This window comes from Lonchura striata, chromosome 2 (assembly GCF_050655825.1).
Source record: "Lonchura striata isolate lonStrDom1 chromosome 2, ASM5065582v1, whole genome shotgun sequence".
In the NCBI taxonomy this organism is placed as follows: Eukaryota; Metazoa; Chordata; class Aves; order Passeriformes; family Estrildidae; genus Lonchura; species Lonchura striata.
The window spans coordinates 50843828-50865266 of NC_140704.1; the positions used below are offsets into that span (position 1 = coordinate 50843828).

General features: G+C 38.0%; 1 protein-coding gene across 2 annotated transcripts in view; it reads right to left on the reverse strand.

The window, feature by feature from the left end:
- The window catches only part of CNTNAP2 (contactin associated protein 2), a 1072692-nt gene extending 1055323 nt beyond the window's left edge, over positions 1-17369 (reverse strand). Inside the window, exon 1 of one of the 2 annotated variants that reach the window (XM_031503926.3) lies at positions 17147-17369. In XM_031503926.3, the coding sequence (XP_031359786.2) occupies positions 17147-17243 (97 nt within the window). In that variant the 5' untranslated portion in view covers positions 17244-17369. The remainder of the gene's footprint in view (positions 1-17146) is intronic. The other variant, XM_077786381.2, reaches the window with a different exon arrangement.
- Positions 17370-21439: the final 4070 nt, after the last annotated feature.

Here is a 21439-nt window from a genome sequence, read left to right on the forward strand (position 1 = left end):
CGTTCATCTTGTTTTATATAGATTACTATATTTTAAAACCTTAAACTCTAAGTTTTCCACCATGTGATATTACACACTTCTATTCCAACTACACACTCACGATCCTAGTCCTATCATTCAATTTTGGAAGCTTTTTCCATGGCTTCAGGTCAAATGCTGTGTTCTCTTGGGTGTCAGTGCCTGTCAGCACAGAAAGTCTAAAATTCTCAGCAGCTAGGGTTCCAACAGTGTATTAAACATAAAACTTGGCACAAAGTACAGTAATATTTGACATATGGATGTGCAATCTATTTCTGATGTAACAGTATGTCTGATGGCGTTAAGATCAGATTATTAAAATTATTAGAGATGCCTCCGCCCAAACTAAGGTGCAAATGAGACCTCATGCCAAAGGCAATAGCACGGATTTTATTTAGAAGTAAATGAGAGAGAGAAAGAGAGAGAGAGAGAGAGCGAGAGAGGGAAAGACAAGGGGATAGGGGGAGAGGGGGAGATAAAAAGGGTGATTCTATCCACAAGTGGCAAGGGGTAAGAATCCACAAAATGCAAAATCTATTGGGTTTATAGTCACTCAGGTTCAGGTGGGAATGATCACATACCTCCCCTCAGGCAGGGAGTTTCACATGGATGATGTAATGTTGTGGATCTCAGGGCATTTTATGAATCTTTGACATCTTCTGAGATGCTGCAGTTGTCTCTCAGTTGAATCAATCATGATCCTTCAGCCAAGATGAATACCTTCATCCTATGTCTCCATGTCCCCATCTCAGTTCAAAGAGGAGTTTTCCGAACTTAGTGATTATGTAAGAAAGGACATTGGCATAATAAGGACGATTGATTCCACCTCGCAGGATTTTCCTCTCATCATTCTCTTCCCTTATCTGGAAACCAGACTTTCAGTGTGACCAAAATGGGTCTAAACCATTCCTTGAACCTGTTACACGTTGTAACACTATCAAGAAATCTCTGGAAATTTTGTCAAGCATAACATTATTTTAAATTACAAAGATATTGACAGGTAATCCATTGCAAAACATGAGTACTTTGAACTTTCAGATCAGTGACTGAAATGTCTTCAACTGAAGATGTATTTATAACTATTAAAAATAATGTTAGATGCATATTACTCTGCTGATTTAATGGACTGGAAGTGCAGATGCTTTAATGTATACTAGAGGGTAATTAATTTAAAGATTTTCTGGAAAAATATGTTGGCTAGGATTTGAAATTATCTCAATATGTATGATAGTTTCCTCTCAAAGACTCTGAGATATTCTGATACAAGATTATCATACTCTAAACTATCCATTCTTTACAGATTAAATTGCTAGTCAATTAATTTAATTGGACATTATTCTATTTTTTAAGCTCCAAAATTTTGTAAAGTCATCTGATGTCATCCAAAAAGTCACACATAACAGTCAAGAAAAAACCCAAAAAAATAACTGACAGTTCTACCTTCTATGTGCCAATCAAATCACTTACATTTCAGGGCCTAATTTGCTGCCATTTTTAATGAACAGATTTTGTGTATTCTGAAATTCAATGCTCAGTACCAATTAGATAAATTAGTATCTACAACTCTGATTTGAGAAGAATGTAACCATTGGAATTCTAAATCCTTAAGAATTAATTTCTGAAGGGCTCATCCTCTCTGGAAATAAACTTGATAACTAAAAAATTAATAATTGTTTAGGACAATTATGCATTAGTCAATAAACTATTAAATAACCTTGAGTAAGGTTGCTGATATGTATTTATTATTGTGTTCCTGGAAGTCAATGTCTGTTATTTTCATGTTATCTTTTTTCCCATCCTCACTGAGTCTATGAGAGTAAGGTCCCTTATTATTTCAACCATAAAATATTCAAGCCACAAAACTTACAGTAGCTAACGAGTTATTATTCCCACAAAATCAGGCTTTAGGTATGAAGCTGTCTTGGTTTGAAAGACAGGTGTCTGCTAAGGAAGGCAGGAACATCTCTTGGAATGGGAAATCTAAACTTCTTTCCTCCAAATTATTATAATTTTGAAATTAAGGAGCTTTCAGGCAAAGAGATGGGAATAGGAATGGCAGTTCTTTACTAGTATGTATAATAAAGCAAAAAACCAATAACAACTACAGCATTAGCACCAACCAGAAGCAGAAACCCGTTCCCAGCCTGCTCGGCCGCAGGCCCTTTGGTGCAGCTGCGGTCGCGGCCGGCAGGGGCGCTGGTGGCTGCGGTGGCGGGGCAGGCGCGATGATTCCTCCACGGCTGCAGGGGCGCTGCGGCGGAGCCCAGAGAGCTCACGGCAGTGGCGGCTGCACCGTGACACGAAGGGAGGGCAGGGAGGCTGTGCTTCACGGGCCCCTGGGACAGCCAGCCCCAGCAGGACTCTGAGGAGCACCAAGCTGGGACGGCAGGACAACTCGGCAGGCAGGGGGTGCAAGGCTAGAGTGCGCTGAAAGCTCGGAGCAGTGCCGAAGAAGCAGTGGGAGCGAGGCAGCGGTGCCCCGGCTCTCTGAGCAGGGCAGGGACAGGCGAGCTCCCTGAGGATCCCAGGCACCCGAGCAGATGTCCCTGTTTCAGTGAGGTGGGTGATAATAAGGTCCAGTTCAATGGCTGCTCTCACAAGCAGAGGGTCACCCTACAGCAGAAGAAGCAGCTCTGGGCTGGGCTCCAGTGGCAGCAGCGAATTCCCTTCCCCAAGCAGCAGCTCCGATTGTCCTTGTCTGAAGCCGAGAGAGAGAGAACCCACAGCTGCCCCAGCCCTGTCTTTTATCAGCCCAATTGTGGTATCTCTGCCTGTTGGAGAGAAACTACCAGATAAGACAATTGCAACCAGATGTCCTCATCCCCTGAGCTTGGTCACTTCTTTCATTTTTCTCAAGTACACAGTTAGTATTTCATAGCAACTTATGGAAAAAAATTCTATACATAAAAAGTAACAAAAGGAAAGAAACCTAACCCCCAACAGAAGTCCATTTAGCAGACTGGTTGATTATGTGTATTAAATTAGATTGAAATAAATCCAGAGCAATGCAAAGCTTGTATTTGAAGAGCAATTCTGCAGCTGAATCAGGTTCCTTCTTTGAAAGTATTTGTGGTGCCTTTCTGCCAGCCATATTTCATAAATGCCATTTGGAAATCTAAGGAAGATTTTACTGTGTAGAATGTGGCTGGATTATTTCAACATGGTTTATGAAAATATTACTGTTGCTAAAAACAAATTAGAGATTTAGCACTGAAATATTTTACTGCTATCAGTTGTGTTATAAATACTGTTTTATGCACACCACTCTTCTTATTAAAGGCATAGATAACACACAGATTTACATTTGAGGCTAATTCTTACAAATGGTTTAAATATTTATTCCATTTATATCTACAAAAAAACCAGTCCAAACGTGCAATGTACAACAAAAATAGCAAAGAACTAAAGACCTTAACCAGCTCCAGGTTATCTGTCTCCTTCCACAGCCTCTGAACAGTTTTCAAGGAGCCGAACATTTTACAGAAGAAAGTCCTGATTCTTGCCCCTATGGTCTCCAATCCTTTCTATCATAAAACATCCCTCAGGATCTATTCACATCTTTCAACTCTTGATGGATCCACCTCAGATATTAGTATGAATTTGCCTGCAGGAATATACAGAAAGATATCTGGTTTTTCCCTCTTGCTCCTCTGCCAAAATCAAAGGATAAGAATCTTCTAGAATATCACATAAGTATTTTTATTTGAATTTGTTGAAATGTCTGCCTGGGGCAGAAGGAAGATGGAAGGCAAGAAAATAAAAACGTTTTAGGCATTAAACACCAGTACTGAAAAATAACTATATTCCTCATTAAAACTGACAGCAGAACATTTTTTCTTTGATATATATAAAGTTTGCATATTATAAGCAGTATTTATATGTTTATATGCTGAATTACTATGGTATCCTTCATAGCTTTATATTCATTTCTTTCTGTAATCAGAGTTATTAACAAGAAATACACTGATTTATAAGTACAAATAATAGGCTATACTTGTAAATAATATTTTTCTTCTTGGGAAGTACTGTCTTAAATGTGTGTATAACCATAAAATGCCAATCATGTCTCTGAAATTGCACCAAAAATTCTCAGCACTCCTCTAATCTTTGTCTCTATGTAAATGAGAGAGTGCCAATAAATTATTTTCAGTCCTACATCAGACTTGAAATATTTGTTGTGGTTTCTCAGAATTATGATACAATTTTATTATATTTCTGTTGAAAATTCAGCCTTTTTTTTCTTTGTTTTACATTTATCTCATTTTATTCAGTTACTCGTGCACTTTTCATGTAGCTGCTTACTTGAAAACATGCCATCTTACAATATTTTGGGGGATGCATGCCTACAGGGTATATGATACAGAGAATCTTGAGCAATCCAAAGGGACGCTGCATGTGTACCTTCATCAAGTTAAAAAAAAGGCCAAATCGATTGTTATAGACTGTTATAGAGTTTGAGCAATATATGAAATGACATGACTGATCTAGAAAGACTGACTTCACTGACTTTTGAATCTGAGTCATGTCTGAAATTTCAGAACTTACTTCCATCTCAAGATTTTTCTAGTTTGGTTCCACCTTCCTTTTTTTAGATTTACTCAGAAGAATTGAAGAAAACTTCTAGGTCATAACTTTGAGGACAGAATTTTCACTCATTAAACTGTTTTTGATGTGTCTGGGTTTCTGATAGGCCTGTAATCTGAGTGTCCCTATTTCAGCACATCAAAATTTATTTCCATGGTCTTCACTATCTTCAATTATATTTTTCAGGACTCAACAGCTGTACAAAGAAGAAAAATACTTCCTAGTAATGTATTCAGTTTGAGCTACTCCATTTCAGATTTAATATAAAACCAAAAGCAACTTCCTTTCCCAGTGAGGAGAAAAATAAAACCAACTCCTATCTTTGAACACTCTTCATAATTGGCATAATGGTCTTACTAATATTACATAAAAGTTAAATCTTCAGCAACAGAAGTGGTTTTAAATTTAGAATATGAATATGAGATCAAGAATTCTGACCTAACTATTATCTATTAATACAGAAAAATATGTCAGTGAAAACTGGGAGGGGCATTTCTATGAGACTGGCCTTAGTGATATAGCAAGTTGTTAAATTAAGAATTCAGAAAATCCCTAAAATCCAAATGAATTTTCACTTCTGAATTGAAGCAATACAATAGTAAGGACCAGAACAGAACAGGTCAGAAAATATTTTATTACTTCCTTCTGCCTGAAACCAACAACCACGTTGCTCTAGCACCTCCTAGGCCATGCTATCTGGTGCTGTATTGCCTTCCTATAGGACAGATTTAGATTTGATATAAGGAACCTTATTTTAGCAAGGCAGGATAACCTCCAGCAGTCTCTTACAAACTCAACCATTCTGTGAATTTGTAAAACAGAATTTAACAAATACATTAAATTATAAGCAAAAAGATATAAGGTTAAATTTGTGTATGCACAGAATTCATAAGAACTATTATTAGAAAAAAGAACCAAAATTACAGGTGTGGGTGTTGGGTTTTGTGTTTTGGAGGTTTTTTAAGAAGTGAGAGAGGAGTTGAGGAGCAAAAGGAGCCATACCAACGGACCACTATATATGTGATGAATTTCTGCTACATGTAAGTGATGACAATCACATAGAAAAGACAAAAACATACAGTGTTAGGAAAATGAACAAGACTTTGTAGTTAAATCCCAAAGTGGCAACAAAACAATTTACATTCTAATAAAAGCTGATGAAGATGTTAAACAGAGGTTAACAAGGCCAGGCAGTTTCAACCAGCAGGGCAAGCTGTAACCGAGAAGGTCTCTGCTGACTATTGCTCATTTCCAATAACCCTTGAAACAAAGAATTTCCAAAAGGCTGAAAGAAAGTGTGAAATGCAAATACTGAAAAATATGACCTGCACATTTACACACCACTCCAGCTAACCTTGCTGCTAGACAAAATAACAGAACCTGATTAATAAAAATTTAAATGCTGTAAATGCAATTACTGGAAATCAACATAGTTTTTTTAAAAAGTATATTTTATCAAAGTATCCTGATCTTCTGAAGGATTGTTTTTTTCCCTGAGAATACAAAATTGGATCATATGAAATTTGCAGATATTTATGTCTGTTTCTGCATAAATTGCAATAATATGTATTTTGAATTCTGATGGCCCTTTAATGGCAGTCTACACTATTTTTACCAAGATTTAAACTTACTGCAAATGTGGCACTCTAAATATCTCAAAATGTAATTGTAACAAAGGAAATGAGTGATTGCTAGTGAAAACTAGTGGAAGTCTGATTTTCAGTCCTTCATTGCTTAACATCTTTATTATCTGAACTCCAGAAAAATGCATAGTCTTTGAAGCTGAAGATGACTTCAAGTTTACATGACAAAAGCTTAGAACAACTAAGCCAGCTGGTAGAAGGAAGCATTAGGAATTTCAATGTGACCATGTTTGAGGTCATGAACTTAGGGTAAAGAACATAGCTCCAGACTGAGACATTTAATGCCAGAAGAAAATGTGTGAAAACCCTGACAAGTATGTGACTTGAAAGGAAGACAAAAGAAACTGTACCCCTCTGATAAATGAGACAGGGCATCTGATGACAACTGTCATGGACAAGTCTGATGTACTCAGCAACATTTTTCCTCAAATTTTCCCTGCCAAGTGAACTTCCCACATTTCTCAAGCCCCTGAATATAAAGGCAGGGACTCCATTGTGGGAGAAGACCAGATTCAAGGCCATCTGAGGAACTTGAACATAGACAAGTCTATGGAAGCTGACAAGATGCATCCCAGGGTCCTGAGGCAACTGGCAGATATAAGCAGTTCTCTATCACTTATGAAAAGTCATGGCAGTCAAGCAAAAGCCCCAGTGTCTAGAAAAGAGGAGACACTGCACTCATTTATGTAATGTGTAAAAATGGATACTCTGAGAACTACCAACCAGTCAGCCTCTGTGCCTAGGAACTTCATGAAACCAGATTCTCCTAGAAACTCTGTCAAAGAGTATGAATGACAAGGAGGTGTATTAGGGAAAGTAAACCTGGTATCATGCAAATCATATGAGACAAGCCTGGTGGCCTTCTACAAAAGAGTGACTCTTCTGTAGAAGGGAAGAGCTTCTGATGAACCTACCTGGCCAATGACACAGTCTACACAACACCCTTGTCTCTAAATTGGAGAAATATGGGTTTGATGCATGAATTGTTAGATGGAGAAGGATTGACTGGAGAGTCAATGGCTAAAAATCCAAATGGAGATCCAAATGGGGATGAGTGTTTTCCTTCAGGGGTATTAGGATAAATACAGTTAAATGTCATTATTAATGATGTAGACCATGGGTTTGAGTGCACCCTTACCAAATTTGTGGAATGAAATCAAGCTGAGTGGTGCTGTTGAAATGAATGAGGGAAAAGACACCATCCAGAGAGAGATGGACAAGCTTGAGGAGTGGTCTCATGTGAAACTCATGAAGTTCATCAACTGGTTTGGGGCAATCCCCAGAAGCAATACAAACTGGGGGATGAATGGATTGAAAGCAAAGAAGGGCTTGGGGATGTTGGCAGAAGAAAACATATAAGAGCCAGTAATGTACTGTTGCAACTGAGAAAGCCTATAGGATCCTGGAATCAAAAGCAGCATGCCCCTCTACTCTGCTGTACTTAGACCCGGTATGGACCACTGAGTCCAGCTCCAGGGCCACTCTGAGTCCAGCTCAAAGACATTGACATGTTGGAGCTTGTTGAGATGAGGGCCATGGAAATAGTCAGAGGTCTTCTCCCTTTCATAAAGAGCAGCTGAGAGGGTTGGTGTGGTTTATCTTGGGAAAAAAGGCTCCAGGCAGACCTTATATAGCAGAGTTTCCATACTTAAAAGGGGCCTACAGGAAAGATAAAGAAATACTTTTTACCAGAGCATGTACTAATAGTATGAGAGGAATATTTTTAAAATAAAGAGGCTAAATTTAAATTACACAAAAGGAATGAATTCTGGAATAGACTGCCCAGACAAGCTGCAAATATCTCATTCCTGGAAGTGTTTAGAATCAAGTTGGACAGGGCATTGAGGAATCCGGTTTGGTAAAATATGTCCCTACCTGTAGGGTAGGGTTGGACTAGATGATTAAAGATTTCTTCCAACCCAAACCATTCCCTGGTTCATTGATTCTATGATCTTTTGTCCTGTGACTTTATGATCTTTGTATCTGAAAGGGAAGGAGAAGCAGTGGAATGTCTTAGGTGGATGTTTTCGAAATATAAAGATAGGAGTTTCATCTCTCTCTTCTCTGAGACTGTGCTGTCTGCCTCATAGACAGACAGAGGGACAGAACTCTCCTTTGCTTTTAGTTAGTTTTTAGCTAGCTGAGGCAGAGAAGTTCCCTGGACTGTGGTTTTTCTTTTTCTTGGGACTGTTCAAACCTGCTCTGGACTGAAAACTCAGAAAAACACTGGCAGCTCACACCTGTGGCTTACCAGTGCCTGGGATATGGCATTTTCCAGCAGCGGAGGGACTGATAAGAGACTGAGCAAGCCAAGCTACAATGACAAGGACTTTCTGAATTTCCCTCTCTTCAGAGCAGTGAGAGGCTTAATATTATTAATTTTCAATATTGTTTAATATTATTCATTTTTTTTATGCTTGTGAATACTTTGCTTGTTAAATAGTCAGTTTTTTCCACTTTTCTCCAAGGAAATATTTTCCTGAACCAGTAGCGGGAGGGGCTTCTTGAATTTGCTTTCTAGAAGGAGCCCTTTGGAAGTTTCCTCTCAGATTTGCCCTAAACCAAAATATCTGTAAAGCAGAAAAAAGTAGTAATACAATCAACCATATCACTGTAGCTGGGCTGGATCCTTTTTGGCCTTATAAATTATGAATATGTATATTTGGAAGCATAATTCACTCACAGAATTCCTCTGACACAGTTTTTTTCCATATGAATAAAACCTATGCACTGTACTGACCTAAACTCTAAAATTTCATTTATGAAAAATTATAAACAAAATTAATAAAAGCATTCCTTATAATGATATTCTAATAATTGTGTTTTGAAAAAATAAATCCTAACTTCATTCATAATATCTGATTATCTGATTTAAGAGGCCAGGATTATACCACAGCAATTAAGCAGTGAAGGAATTTCAATTGAGTTATTACCTGTGTACCTAGCTTTCACAAACAGATGAATTAATCAGGAATCAATGAAGACAATCTCCCTTAGTTTCAGGCTCAGCAAATTACTCATTGTGGTGATGAATCAATGAGAATCCAAGAGAAGCCAGAGGAGTCAGTTTATTGCTGGAGGAAAGGGTAGGGAGAGGACAGAAAGTAGGGAGTAAGATGATTAATAAAATCAGAAAGGAGGCATGTAAGAAATGCCAAATGAATTAGGAGCAGAAACAAATGGGTGTGTGATCATGCAATGTATATTTTTTGGAAAAGGATTGGAACCATAAAGGGTACCTTCTCTTATCTAGAGGGAATTCTGCTATCATTTCTAACAGCTTGGATATACCAGGGAAGAAGCAGGTAGGATATTCATCATATAAGTGACAGTATGACCAGTAGCATATTTTTTTGGATGTAAAAGCAAAGGAAAGAACATTAGAGAGTACAGCTTGCTGAAGCTTGGGAGCTTGTATCCAGTAGAGCCTGCCCTGTACAGGATATGCTTCTGACTCCACTTCTCACAGAAGCTTACTCTTTTCCTAATGCAATGCTAATGCTATGGACAGGGCAATCTGTGACTCCATTCCTCAGCAGAAAAATAAATAGGTTACTGTTACTGTGTGGGAGACAACCTCAACCTCTGTTCAGCACATTCCTCTCCCTTTTTTACCCATAGTCCAGAATAATGGTGAATGCCACTAGTTTTAATCTCTGACTGTGTTTTTAAATTAATAATTAACCTTTTTTTTTATATTTTTTTAGATATTTGAACTTTTTATCTGTGTCCAGGGAAAAATATCTAAAAGCCCTTCCTATGTTTCACTAAAACTGGGCAGAGTCTAAAGAGTTTAGGAAAGTATTTGTGCTTGAAACCTGGGTCAACAGGGTGTAAACTTAGGTTTTTTGTTTTCCTGTGTGTTGGTTTACTATTCTAGGTTGCTTGTTTGTTTGTTTTGGGGTTTTTTTCTTTTCCCGAACCACAGTATTCCTTTTATTCCCATAAGCTGAGTAAAAGCACATCACAACTTAATTGTATTTCAAAGTGTCTTCCAAGAACTTTACATCAATGATAATTAAAACCAGTGTATGAAATAGTATGAAACCTTAACTATATTGAGGTTGCCTTTCCTGCTGTGTTTTATCCTATTGCATTAGGCCCTTGGACAATATTTTTTCCTTTTCTTCTCTGACAAACTTTCCATCACAGACTTTCTGCTGCCCCTTATGGAAATGGACCCTTGCAGCCTCCTCATCTCATCTGCTGATCTTCTGTATTACCTTCCTATAAATTCCAGGTTTCCATTGGGTTCCCAGCAAATATGCATTTAAGTATACAAGATGATTAAGCAATCAATAAGAGACATTTTTATCAATATTTTGGTGGTTTAAGAAACCCAGACAGTAATACCCCTCTAGACTTGATGAAAAAAAAAAAAAGCTTATTTTTTTTCAGTCAGATTATTCCTATATTATAGAAACAGAAATGTAGCACGTGTATAGCTGACTTCCTTGGGCAAAAGTTACAAAACACTAAATGACATAGCAGTTTTACAAAATCAAAGTGATTGTTTATGTTATATTTAGATAGTCATTAAATTTCTATAAGAAAATTTACTTTCCTTTTAAGCTGAGACTTAAATATTCTAGATACAAATAATAAATGTTCATTCAAAAACATCACATTTGTTTGTGTGATGGAAAATCCTTGGACTAGAACAGTTCAAATGCTTTCTGGCTTCTAGAAAGTAGTTTTAGCTGCTTATTTTATTTACACATTAAAAGTTGTAACCCAGCTTGAGCTTTTACCAATACAAATGCAAAACTGCCAACAAAGTTCCTAGCTATGCTATATTGATTTTAGTCACTGATTTATTTAAAACATATTTTTTTATTGCATACACAGCTTAAAATAAAATATTTGATAAATATTTCAAAGGGTGGCAAATATTAACATCAAGTAACGAACCGTATGTGTAAATAAGTTTGCCAGTCCCTCAATGGACTTAGCATGACCACTTGCTTAAGTTAAATGTCTGAAAGAACCATATCTTCACCAGGAGATTGTAAAGTCAAAAAATCTCTAGACTTTTTTAGGCAGAGGAAAGAGGTAAATGTGTATGTCAATATCCTTTTCTGCTCTGAATTATCTGCTGTTCAACCTTAAAGACTCAATCGGAAAAGGCTGGCTACTACTACAGTGAATGAATACTGAGACAATTTCTGAGGTTAGAAAGGTCTCAGCTTTGTAAAACTGCTTTAAAATAGCAGAACGATCAAAACCAAGTGCCCAAGTAGTTTGTAAATGTTAAGCATAGGACTTGGGAATTCTTTTATTATATCTATAGTGACTTCAAAGTTGGAAATGCAAGTGGCTTAAAATAATTGATTACTGATTACTTCAATTTTCTACTTCAACAAATTTGGAGATTTAACATGTTCTGCATCTGGTGGTCTCAGATTAGCTACCTATGCTATGCCAATGAAGTTGCTGGATAAATGAAGTGCAATACAGATAAAATCAATTTCATACCAATGGACTGAATCATGAACTCATGACAAAAGGCATAACCACACTGTTATCATGTGGCACAACTTCCATTTCCTTCAGTGCAAGAAGGCCCAAGCTGGTAGACTGTTCTCTTTATCCTCCAGGTCTTCCTGATCTTTTAAGGAAGGATCTCAGCTCTATGTGGATTTTGGAAATAATGCTATAATTTTAAATTATTTAAAAATGTTAAGACTAACAAATTTGCAAAATCACTCATCATTTCATCTGATGAAGAAGACTCCTGTTGCTTCTCTAACATTTCCTAGCTGAAATTTCCTAGTTGACTGGAACAAATTTGCAAGTCCATGTGCTTTTGTAAGATGAGCATGACAGCTATTCAGGACATAGACATGGGTAAGGGAACACCTCAAAACTTAACCAGTTATCTTATTTTGACCTATGAGTCAGATCACTCAGAGCAAGATCAGCTGTTGAAATCTAAAAAAAAATAGAAAATGCAGAAACTCCCCCATAGTTTGTGCATAGTTTTTTATTGTCCCAAATATTAAAAGTATTACAGTCTTAAAAAGTCCTAAATATTGTGATAAATACTAAACAGTAGACATGAGATTTGACAATTTTAAGGACTTAGAGATCCAATTTAAAAGTTCTGAAGAACTTGTTACTGTCCGTAACAGATCCATTGTAATGTGATTTATTCAAGAGGAGATACAGTCTGATGTCTAATGCATTATATATAAATAATTTCCTATTTCAACTGCAGCAACTGAAATAGTCTTCTGTGTTAAAAGTACCTGAGTAAACAAACAAACAAAAAAAAAAGTAGTTCTCATCTCCTTGCAAAAGATACAATCAATGTTCAGAAACAAGTTTTCAATTTGTAGACTTTAACTTCACCTTCAAGCTTTCTTTCAGACTGGACTACTTATTAAAGAACTTTTTATGCCTTATTTCATAATATTGCACCATCATTTAAAAAAAAAAATTAAAGCAAAAACAGCCAAAGCAAAAGCCAGTTTTTCAAACAGTAGTTCAAAGACATTTACAATTGATTCAATGCCCACTGACACCAAACTTTGAATCAGATTAGCTGTATTGAGATGAATGTCTGAAATTAGGTTTTGTGCAATGCTGCATACACGAAAGTTAAAGACTCTTTGAAACATTGGATTTTCTGCACTGACACAGGCTATAGCTGCTGCCACCAATTTTGAAATTAGAGCAGACTATTTGATACTGTTTCATTCATTCACATATAAGTTAACATATTGCTCAAAAAAAGCCAATTTATTTAAAGAGTCATGATGAGTAACTCAATGCAGTGTTGTTAAATAATAACAGTAACTCAGTAACTCAGTGCAATGTTGTTAAAACTGTCACTTGTCTGCTGAACATGAATTTTATTATATAGTGATGAATAGCACCTAAATAATAATACAATTATATTATGATGGATGTAAATTTTGTTCTAGCTTCTAGCTAAAGTATTCAAAAAAACAAAAGAGAAAGCATACGTTTAATGTTATGATATTCCATTGACTTAAAAGAGAGCTCAGTGCTCAAATTAAAAGTTTAGTATATTTTTAAGTGCTTTGACCCCAAAGGTAAGAAAAATTATTAAATGTCAAATGTACTTGAAAATGGTTTGGTATACTTGAAACTAAATTCTGTGGGACCACTGTGTTAACCTCAAGACAACAGGTCTTAAACTAATAAATGTTAATCAGTTATTATACAGAAAAAAAAATGGAATTGATCAGATTTCCATAAATATCATTATGTCTGAGACATTATCTGGAAGATAAGTATTCCCCAAGTGAGAATCTAGTAGAATATATGATACCTCATATGCCCAGCATAGGCGTACAACTTTCATCAGACCAGAGTGCTCAGAGTTCCATCCAACTTGGCTTCTTAAAAAGGACTTTCTTGCACAATGCTCTGATCTTTCAAAAGGAACATTACTCCTTTTCAATACTTTTCCCAGGAAAATCTGGGTGCCATGAAGTCAAAGGTAAAAGCTGCATAATTTTTTATTTTATATATCTTAATGATTTACTGTACATGTCCCCCTTTTGATTTCTGCACCAAGTCTTGTTAAATGGGCTCAAACTTCGACTTGAGCAGTGGTATGGGACATACTACAAATGTATGACAAGTATCAGAACTAGAAGTTTTAATAGTTCTTTACTGATCAGGTTTGCATTGCATAAAACTGGACACAATGAAAGAAAAAAAAAAACCAAAAAACCCTAGCTATCAAAACTAATTACTTGTAAAGTGAATTCCTTTCACAGATAAGGAGACAATCCTATAATTAATACCTTTAACATTCTTATTAACTAACAAGGTTGCTGCTTTTTGGGTTTGGGGTTTTTATGGAATACAAATGAGAGTTAGTCTACCCATATTCATATTCTTATCATTCCATCTTAGCCATGTAAAGAACTATAAAGCACTAAATTTGTATATTTTGTGTTACTTTTTATCTTGTGATGACCTCTCCTGGTTGAGCTGTTCATTAGTCTTGATTCCAGAACGGTGTTTTCATCCTCCCACACTTATTAAAAAAAAACAAAAATGCAAGAATATGAAGAATTTATCACCAGGGTATGAAAACATGACCATGAATAGAATTGACAGTAAGATCTGAGCATTAATGTGTGTGATATTGTATCACAGTGTATGTTTATTACACCACAGGATGGGCTTTCAACATTCACTTCATCTCAAGGTAAAACTAAATGAGATTAAAAGATTTTCAAATGAATCAGTACTATTGAGAGATTCCATTTTAAGTAGAGATAGATTTACTTTGCAAAGTAAACAAACACTTGAGATGCAGCATATTCACTTAAGCAATATCCAATTCTATTCTTTCTGAAAACTGTCTTTTCCTGTGCCAGCACAAGCAGACTGTGAGAAAATACTGAATAGCAAACTCATATATAGGGATTTGTAATTCACACCATAAGACTTGCATACTTCCTAAAAAAATACTGTAAAGAATAAATTTGATGTTGTTAATTACTTCAAAGCCAAAATATAAAGTAACAATGGAGGAGTAAATGAAATAGTAGTTGGAAATAAGTTTTGCATCAAAGTTGCATTTCACACCGTTTTTAATTGTTTCAGAAGTATTCAGAATTCGACAGAGGGAAAAAAAAAAGAAATAAAAAAAGGATGATGAAAACTAGGTATATAATCTTCTCAACAGAGAGAAAAATTCTCCAATCCCATTCACAATCAGTTGCAGACAAAGTTATAAACAACCCCAGAAAATAGAGCACAGTGACAAAATACAGTACAGTGACTAGTTTGTGTAGCAAAGCATGCAACAGAATAACCAGCAAAGTGGTGCACCAAAACAGTGTGACACAGCACTGGAGTTCCCACTGTGGTACCAGATCCCAAGCATCCATAAGCCTCTACAAGAATTTTCAGCATGTGCTGCAATGTGAACAATCCTTTTGTAAATTTAAGGCTGACGTGTACTTCTAGCTATATTTATGTTTCTAGTAAACAAATCTAGCTCCATTTCACTTTAAGAAGTGACTCTGAAATTAAATGAAATGCCACTCACTACATAAGGAGTATAATGTATAAGCTCTTGGAAGGTGAATTAATATCAAGAAATTTTTGCTAGCTATCAAGATGGGAATGCATATGACTAAATTGTAATTAAGATTATATATATCTTCCATTCCTGGAATTTCTGGGTATAGTGATTTTACTACAACCATTAACTTCTCAACAAACTTCTTTCAAAAGTTAAAGATTTGTTTGTTGGGAAATCAGATAACATTTTCAACTTATACTACAGCCATTAGTTGCTGAGTGACCAAAAAAAAAAAAAAAAAAAAAAGCTCCAAAACCCAAAAACCCTATTAGAGAAAAGCAGGGACTTTGTTTTTGAAGAACAGATTTCTGACAACCTAAATCATGAATCCTCTCCCCCACACATTCCTATTATGCAGAGCCTGAGAGATGTCTATGAAGAAATGATATCCCTAAGAAAAAATATATAGCTGGTCAAAACTAAGAAGTAAACCACAGGATCAATACTTCTCCTAATTCAAAGACAGGAAAACAACCAAACATCTCACAGCCTCTGAGACCTAGATAACAATGCAGACACTGCTGTACATATTTGTTGACACACAAACAAGTATGCAAGTGCCAGTAAATCCTGGAATAACACTTGTTTTTCAATAGGTATCAGATGATAACAGATAGAAACCCACTAAGAAAGCATAGCAGTGCTCCAATTCCCTAATCATTGCATTGTTCATTCAAGCCCCCAAGGAAACAATTAAACAAATAAATAAATAGAGTGATCTACATAGATCTCTATGCAGAATATACATTACATTCTATGGCAAGTCCCTGCTTGGTCAGTAGAATCAACCCCCATTCTCATGTATGCAATCCCAGCACATCTATCCATAACATTTCAGGACACTTCCTTCCTCTATAAACAGCCGATCAAGCCAGCAGTATGATGATGATACTATAAAAATGCACTGTTTCATTTCAATATGCATTTAAAAATACTTGGCAATTGGCAAATGTTTTACATAGCCTGAAGAGAAACAACTAAATACTTAATACTGACATCTACTTGTGAAATGTTTTGCTTGAAACTACAGCTCAGTGCAATGTTAAAGATTTGATCTAATATCCACTGAAATCAATGAATATGCTGTCATTTTTATACTGAGAACAGAATTGGATTCTGTACAGATGCTCCACACTCCTGTAGTATGGAGTATGGAGTTCTTTTCAGCAGATGTTTGATCATTTCTCTACTATTTCTACCTTCCTAGGAGGGCAATTGATGGTCTCCTCTAAAATACCTTCGCTCATTCTATTATGGGCAGCAAAACTTTGCTCTAAAGAAAAGCTGTCCTGGCTCAGTTCCCTCTCATCAACTCACAATCATTCTTTTCTCTTCAATTGAGACAGAATTTTCTCTTGCTGCTCCTCAATAAAACACTAGTTATGGAAACTGCTTACATCTCCTTTTTTCCCTCACAAAACTGTGGAAGTGAAGTACTTCCAAATGCAAATTGCATACCTTCCGAGGAAGATGGGAAAAACCAAAACAAACCAAACCGACCAGCCAAACAAAAACTGTCCCCAAACTTTGAACAGCTTCTGATTCCTTTCCCCCCTCGGACTCCATTGCAGAACCAAGATTATATCACAGAGCAGGTCTCTTTCAACTTTCCACACCAGCTACCACTGAAATCACCAAGGAAGATCTGATGGGGAGCACTGCAAACAGCATGAGACCTCAGTGCACACATACGCATACAAAGAAAAATCAAAGCCAATCAAACACAATATTCATCATCAAAGCAAAAACAATCAACCTCACAGAGTTGTGGGAATTTCCCTCTGGCTTAATTCAGAGCTGAAATTGTTTCTTAGAAAAGGGTACTTACGAGATGCGGGCAGAGCAGTCCTGGCTCTGCAGCTAATGCTGATGAAAATCCAGAGGAAGAGAGCTGCCCTGCAGCCAGCTCGGGTAACCACAACCATCCTTCACTTCCCGGCTCCCTGTACTCCAAATGCCAGCCGCAGACCTGCTTTTCTCCACTTTGGCCCCCTTCGCTCTCTCTCCTTCTCTTCCTAGGAGGAGGTGTCGAGGAGGTAAAGGGGGCAGGGCTTTACCTTGGGGTAGAAGCCAAACCCCCTCTTCGTCTGCTATCTTTGGGTTTGCAGCAGCAGGATAAGTCCCGGTACTTTTCTTTCCCTTATTTCTCTGTGTTTGTGCGTGTTTGTTTCTGTGCCTCCTTCTCAGAGGAAGGGGAAAAGAAAAAAAAAGAAAAAATAAAAAAAGCCACGAAGTATCAAATAACAAGGATTGTAGAGCAGAAAAATAAATAATAATAATAATAAAAAATGAAGATCAATCCCCCAAAAGACGTGGGAGGAGTGAGGGAAAAGGGAGATGGAGATGAAGGGAAGGAAGAAAGGCGAATAAAGCAGTTGGTGCTGCTAATGCTGCTGTTGATGCTACCACTGCAGCTGAGCCCTTCTTCCTGTACAGAGGAGCGCTGCTGAGAGAAGCTTGCAATAACCTCCCAGCTCAGATATATATACACAGTGTACACGCACACACAGCCGGGCAGCCAAACACACACTCACACAGAAGCAGGGAGAGGGGAGGGAGGGAGAGAGACACTCCCGCAGCACAGAAGCAGGTTCAGAGCCTCTCTCCTCATGTATTTATCATCTTCCAGCAGGAGGAAACGCTGCCACTACCAGCAGCAGCCTTCCCCCTCAAAAAAAAAAAAAAAAAAAAAAAAAAAAAAGACAGGAGATGGGAAAATCCTCTCTTCTGCGCTCCCCTCCCCTTCCCTTCGCTTCCTCCAGCTCCTCCTTCTTCCTCTGCGCCCCTCGGGCCTCCAGGACCCCGATCGTCCTCTCTCGCCTGACTCAGATGCAGAGCCGGGGGACGGCGGCAGGGATCGCGGCCAAGGCTGGGGCGGAGCGGGGCGGGAGCCAGTGCAGGGATCGGGGCCAGGGCTGGGCTGGGGAAAGGTGGAGCGGGGCCGGGGCCGGGGCGAGGAGGGATGGGGATGGGGGTGGGGATGGGGTTGGGGATGGGGATGGGGATGGGGATGGGGATGGGGATGGGGATGGGGTTGGGGATGGGGATGGGGATGGGGATGGGGTTGGGGATGGGGATGGGGATCGGAGCCAGGTGCGGGGCGGTGTCGCGGTGCCGCTGGAGCGGAGGCGCGGTGTCCCTGCTCGCCCCGCGGTCGGTTCCTGCCGCCCTCCCGCCGCTCCCCCGCACACCGCGGCTCCCCGAGCTCCAGCCTGCGGGGATCCGAGACAGGTGGCCAGAAGGCAAGTCCTCCGAGCGCTCCTAGATCTGTTCGGGAGCGAGCATCATCCCGCCTGCAGAGAGCTGGGGCCGCAGGAGCCGCTAATGCAGATGTTGCCATTCGGTAATTAATTCTCAGCCCGAGAGCAAGCCAGGAAGCAAGCTGCATTGAAGTTTCACTGTGGTTTTCACCTACAAAATATGACGGAGACAACCTGGCCATATCCCAGCCTTATGTTTTAGGGATGGCAAGAGTCTGACTCTTCTTTTTCATCCCTCTTCATCCCTCCTGCCATTGCCCTAAAACAGCTGAATTGAAAGTTATTGCTCACCAGATACGGTAGAATAATGAGGATAGGGAGTTATTCATGGATTATTTATTCTACAATCAATGAGGCAAAGAAAAATGAAAACAATTATTTCTCAGGTGTTATATAGAGAAAGCTGAGAAATGGAGAGGTATAATTTCTTTAGAGGAGCCCCAAAGCAGGGATAAATTATTTTCAGTGACTAATACACATGCTGTTAACAAGTACCTGCTGTTATTTAGTGACTGTGATGAAGTGGTTAAGACCGTGTGTAAGATGAGATTTTCAGAAAGGCCTTGGGATATTAGGATCCTCAATCCTATTGCCTTTCAGAGGGAGTACAGTGCCTATCTTTTAGGTCACTTTGAAAGCTCATCCATACGTAATACGCGGTATCCCAGGAGAGCTGTGGCCTAGAGGTTTGAGCACAGCCCAGGACAAAGCTTAAATGCCAGTCCTGGGAAAAGTGTTTCTGTAATCTTTTCCAATCCTGGGAAAAATGTTTCTGTCCAACTGCCATAATTTTTCCTCCTTGAGTCTCCCTGCCTTGCCTTATCCATAAAGAGTATTAATATATCAATATTTCAAATGCTTTTATAGAAATAATGCCAATATGTATACAGCAAATGTGAAATGAAAGAGTGCACTATGAATAAGTTTTATTATAGTTATTTCTGTTTTTGAAAGAATAAATATTTCCCTAGAGACTCTGTTACCTTTTCCCTGCATTATCTGTATCTCTTTGCAATACCCTCCCCAAATGTAACCTACAGATACATTTTGATGTCCAGGAATCATTAAGATATGTGAGTTTTTTGGGAATTAACTATGAACCAAATATTAATTAGTGACATTAAACTTGTTCAAAATTGCCTCTTTCCATAACTTCCTTCTTGTTTCCATCTTCTGTTCCCCTCCTGCTGTATATCCCACAATTTTTCAAGTTCGTCAACCTGCATTTTCTTTTCTTTAGCTACCACTGAAATGGTAGAGCTGATATAGTATCACAAACTGCCTGTAAATATTCACAGAAAAAAATAAAAACTTATGACTATGACATGCAAAAATTTCTACCACTTTCATTCCAAGTTCTTGAAACCCTTTCTGTATTCATTGGCCTTTATAATTCACTTGAATAACTAATAAACAGCTTCTCTGAGTAAGTGCTTAAAGGCTCAGCAGACCATTTTTCAAACAAAATTTCTGTTTCTTAAGGCTCTTCCAACATGCACAACAAAAGACATACTTGCTTATCACCCCTTCATGCTTTTATACCTGCATATCACCTACCCCAGTAAATCCTCACAGGACAAGAACCTTGACTTGGTTTTAGTTGTCCAAACTTCACATTTGTTTAACATATGATGATTGGGGTTTTCAAAAATATACTCAAATTGATCATAAGTATATAGACATTTAAAAAACAGCTATAGAGGATAAGACAAGTAATTCAAAACAGGAAGATTCAGCAGGCTGGTTGGTGAATATTTCAATAATGGTGACAGTAGAAAATTTCCTTGTGGTTTGAGACAGAAGAAACAGCACAGATTATTGCATTTTTCCCCACCTTGGAATAGGATCAGTCCTTAAAAACTGCATAAAATATTTAAACTATATAGAAACAGAAATGAGTTGTGCAAGGGTAATGCAATTATTTTTAATATAACCACAAGTGAGGCCTGCAAAATCATTAACTTTGACTGATTCTGTCACACAAAAATCATTACAAAGAACTTCAGGCATTCTTTAGTCCTATAAAACAAGCTAACCATATATCCTCTTTTTTTCTCTTTTTCCTGGAGCATGTTGTGGAGTATTACTTTACATGATTCAACAAATCCAAGTTGAATATATTAACCTTTGTAACAAAAACATGGTCAGATTGTGTTAAGTCACAATATGAAGTTATTAGATACTTCTACTCTTTCTTCTAACCTTTCTGTTCCAGAGTGTAAATGTGAGGATGTTTCTAAGCAAGCAGTGAGACACACCTGCAGTCTCAGCAGGGCACCTACAAGCTTTAGCACCCCTATCTTGAAAATGTCAAGAGTTTGAAGCTTATTTTTATTTCTCAAGTCATAAAATAACATAATTGTCTAGGTTGGAAAAGACTTTAAGATTGTCAAGTCCAACCACTAGCCTAGCACTGCCATGGCCATCACTAAATCATGTCCCAAAGTGCCACATCTACATATCTACTGGGCAGTCTGTCATTATGCTTGGCAACCCTTTTCTTTAAGAAATTTTTCTCAGTATCTGATCTAAACATGTCACAATTTGAGGCCATTTCCTCTTGTTCTGTTGCTTTTATACTTGGCAGAAGAGACCTGACCCCAGACTAGCTACAACCTTCCTTTCAGGGAGTTGTAGAGAGTGGTAAGGTCTCTCCTGAGCCTCCTATTATCTGGGCTGAACACTTCCTTGGTTTCTCCTCTTCAGACCTTTCCCCAGCCCTTCTCTAGAAATGCTCCAGCACCTCAATATCTTTTTTGTAGTGAGGGGCCCAAAACCAGCCAAAGAATTTGAGGTGCAGCTTTACCAGTGCCAATGACCACTTCAACACTCCCAAAGCATTAAAAGGTAGAGAGATACCT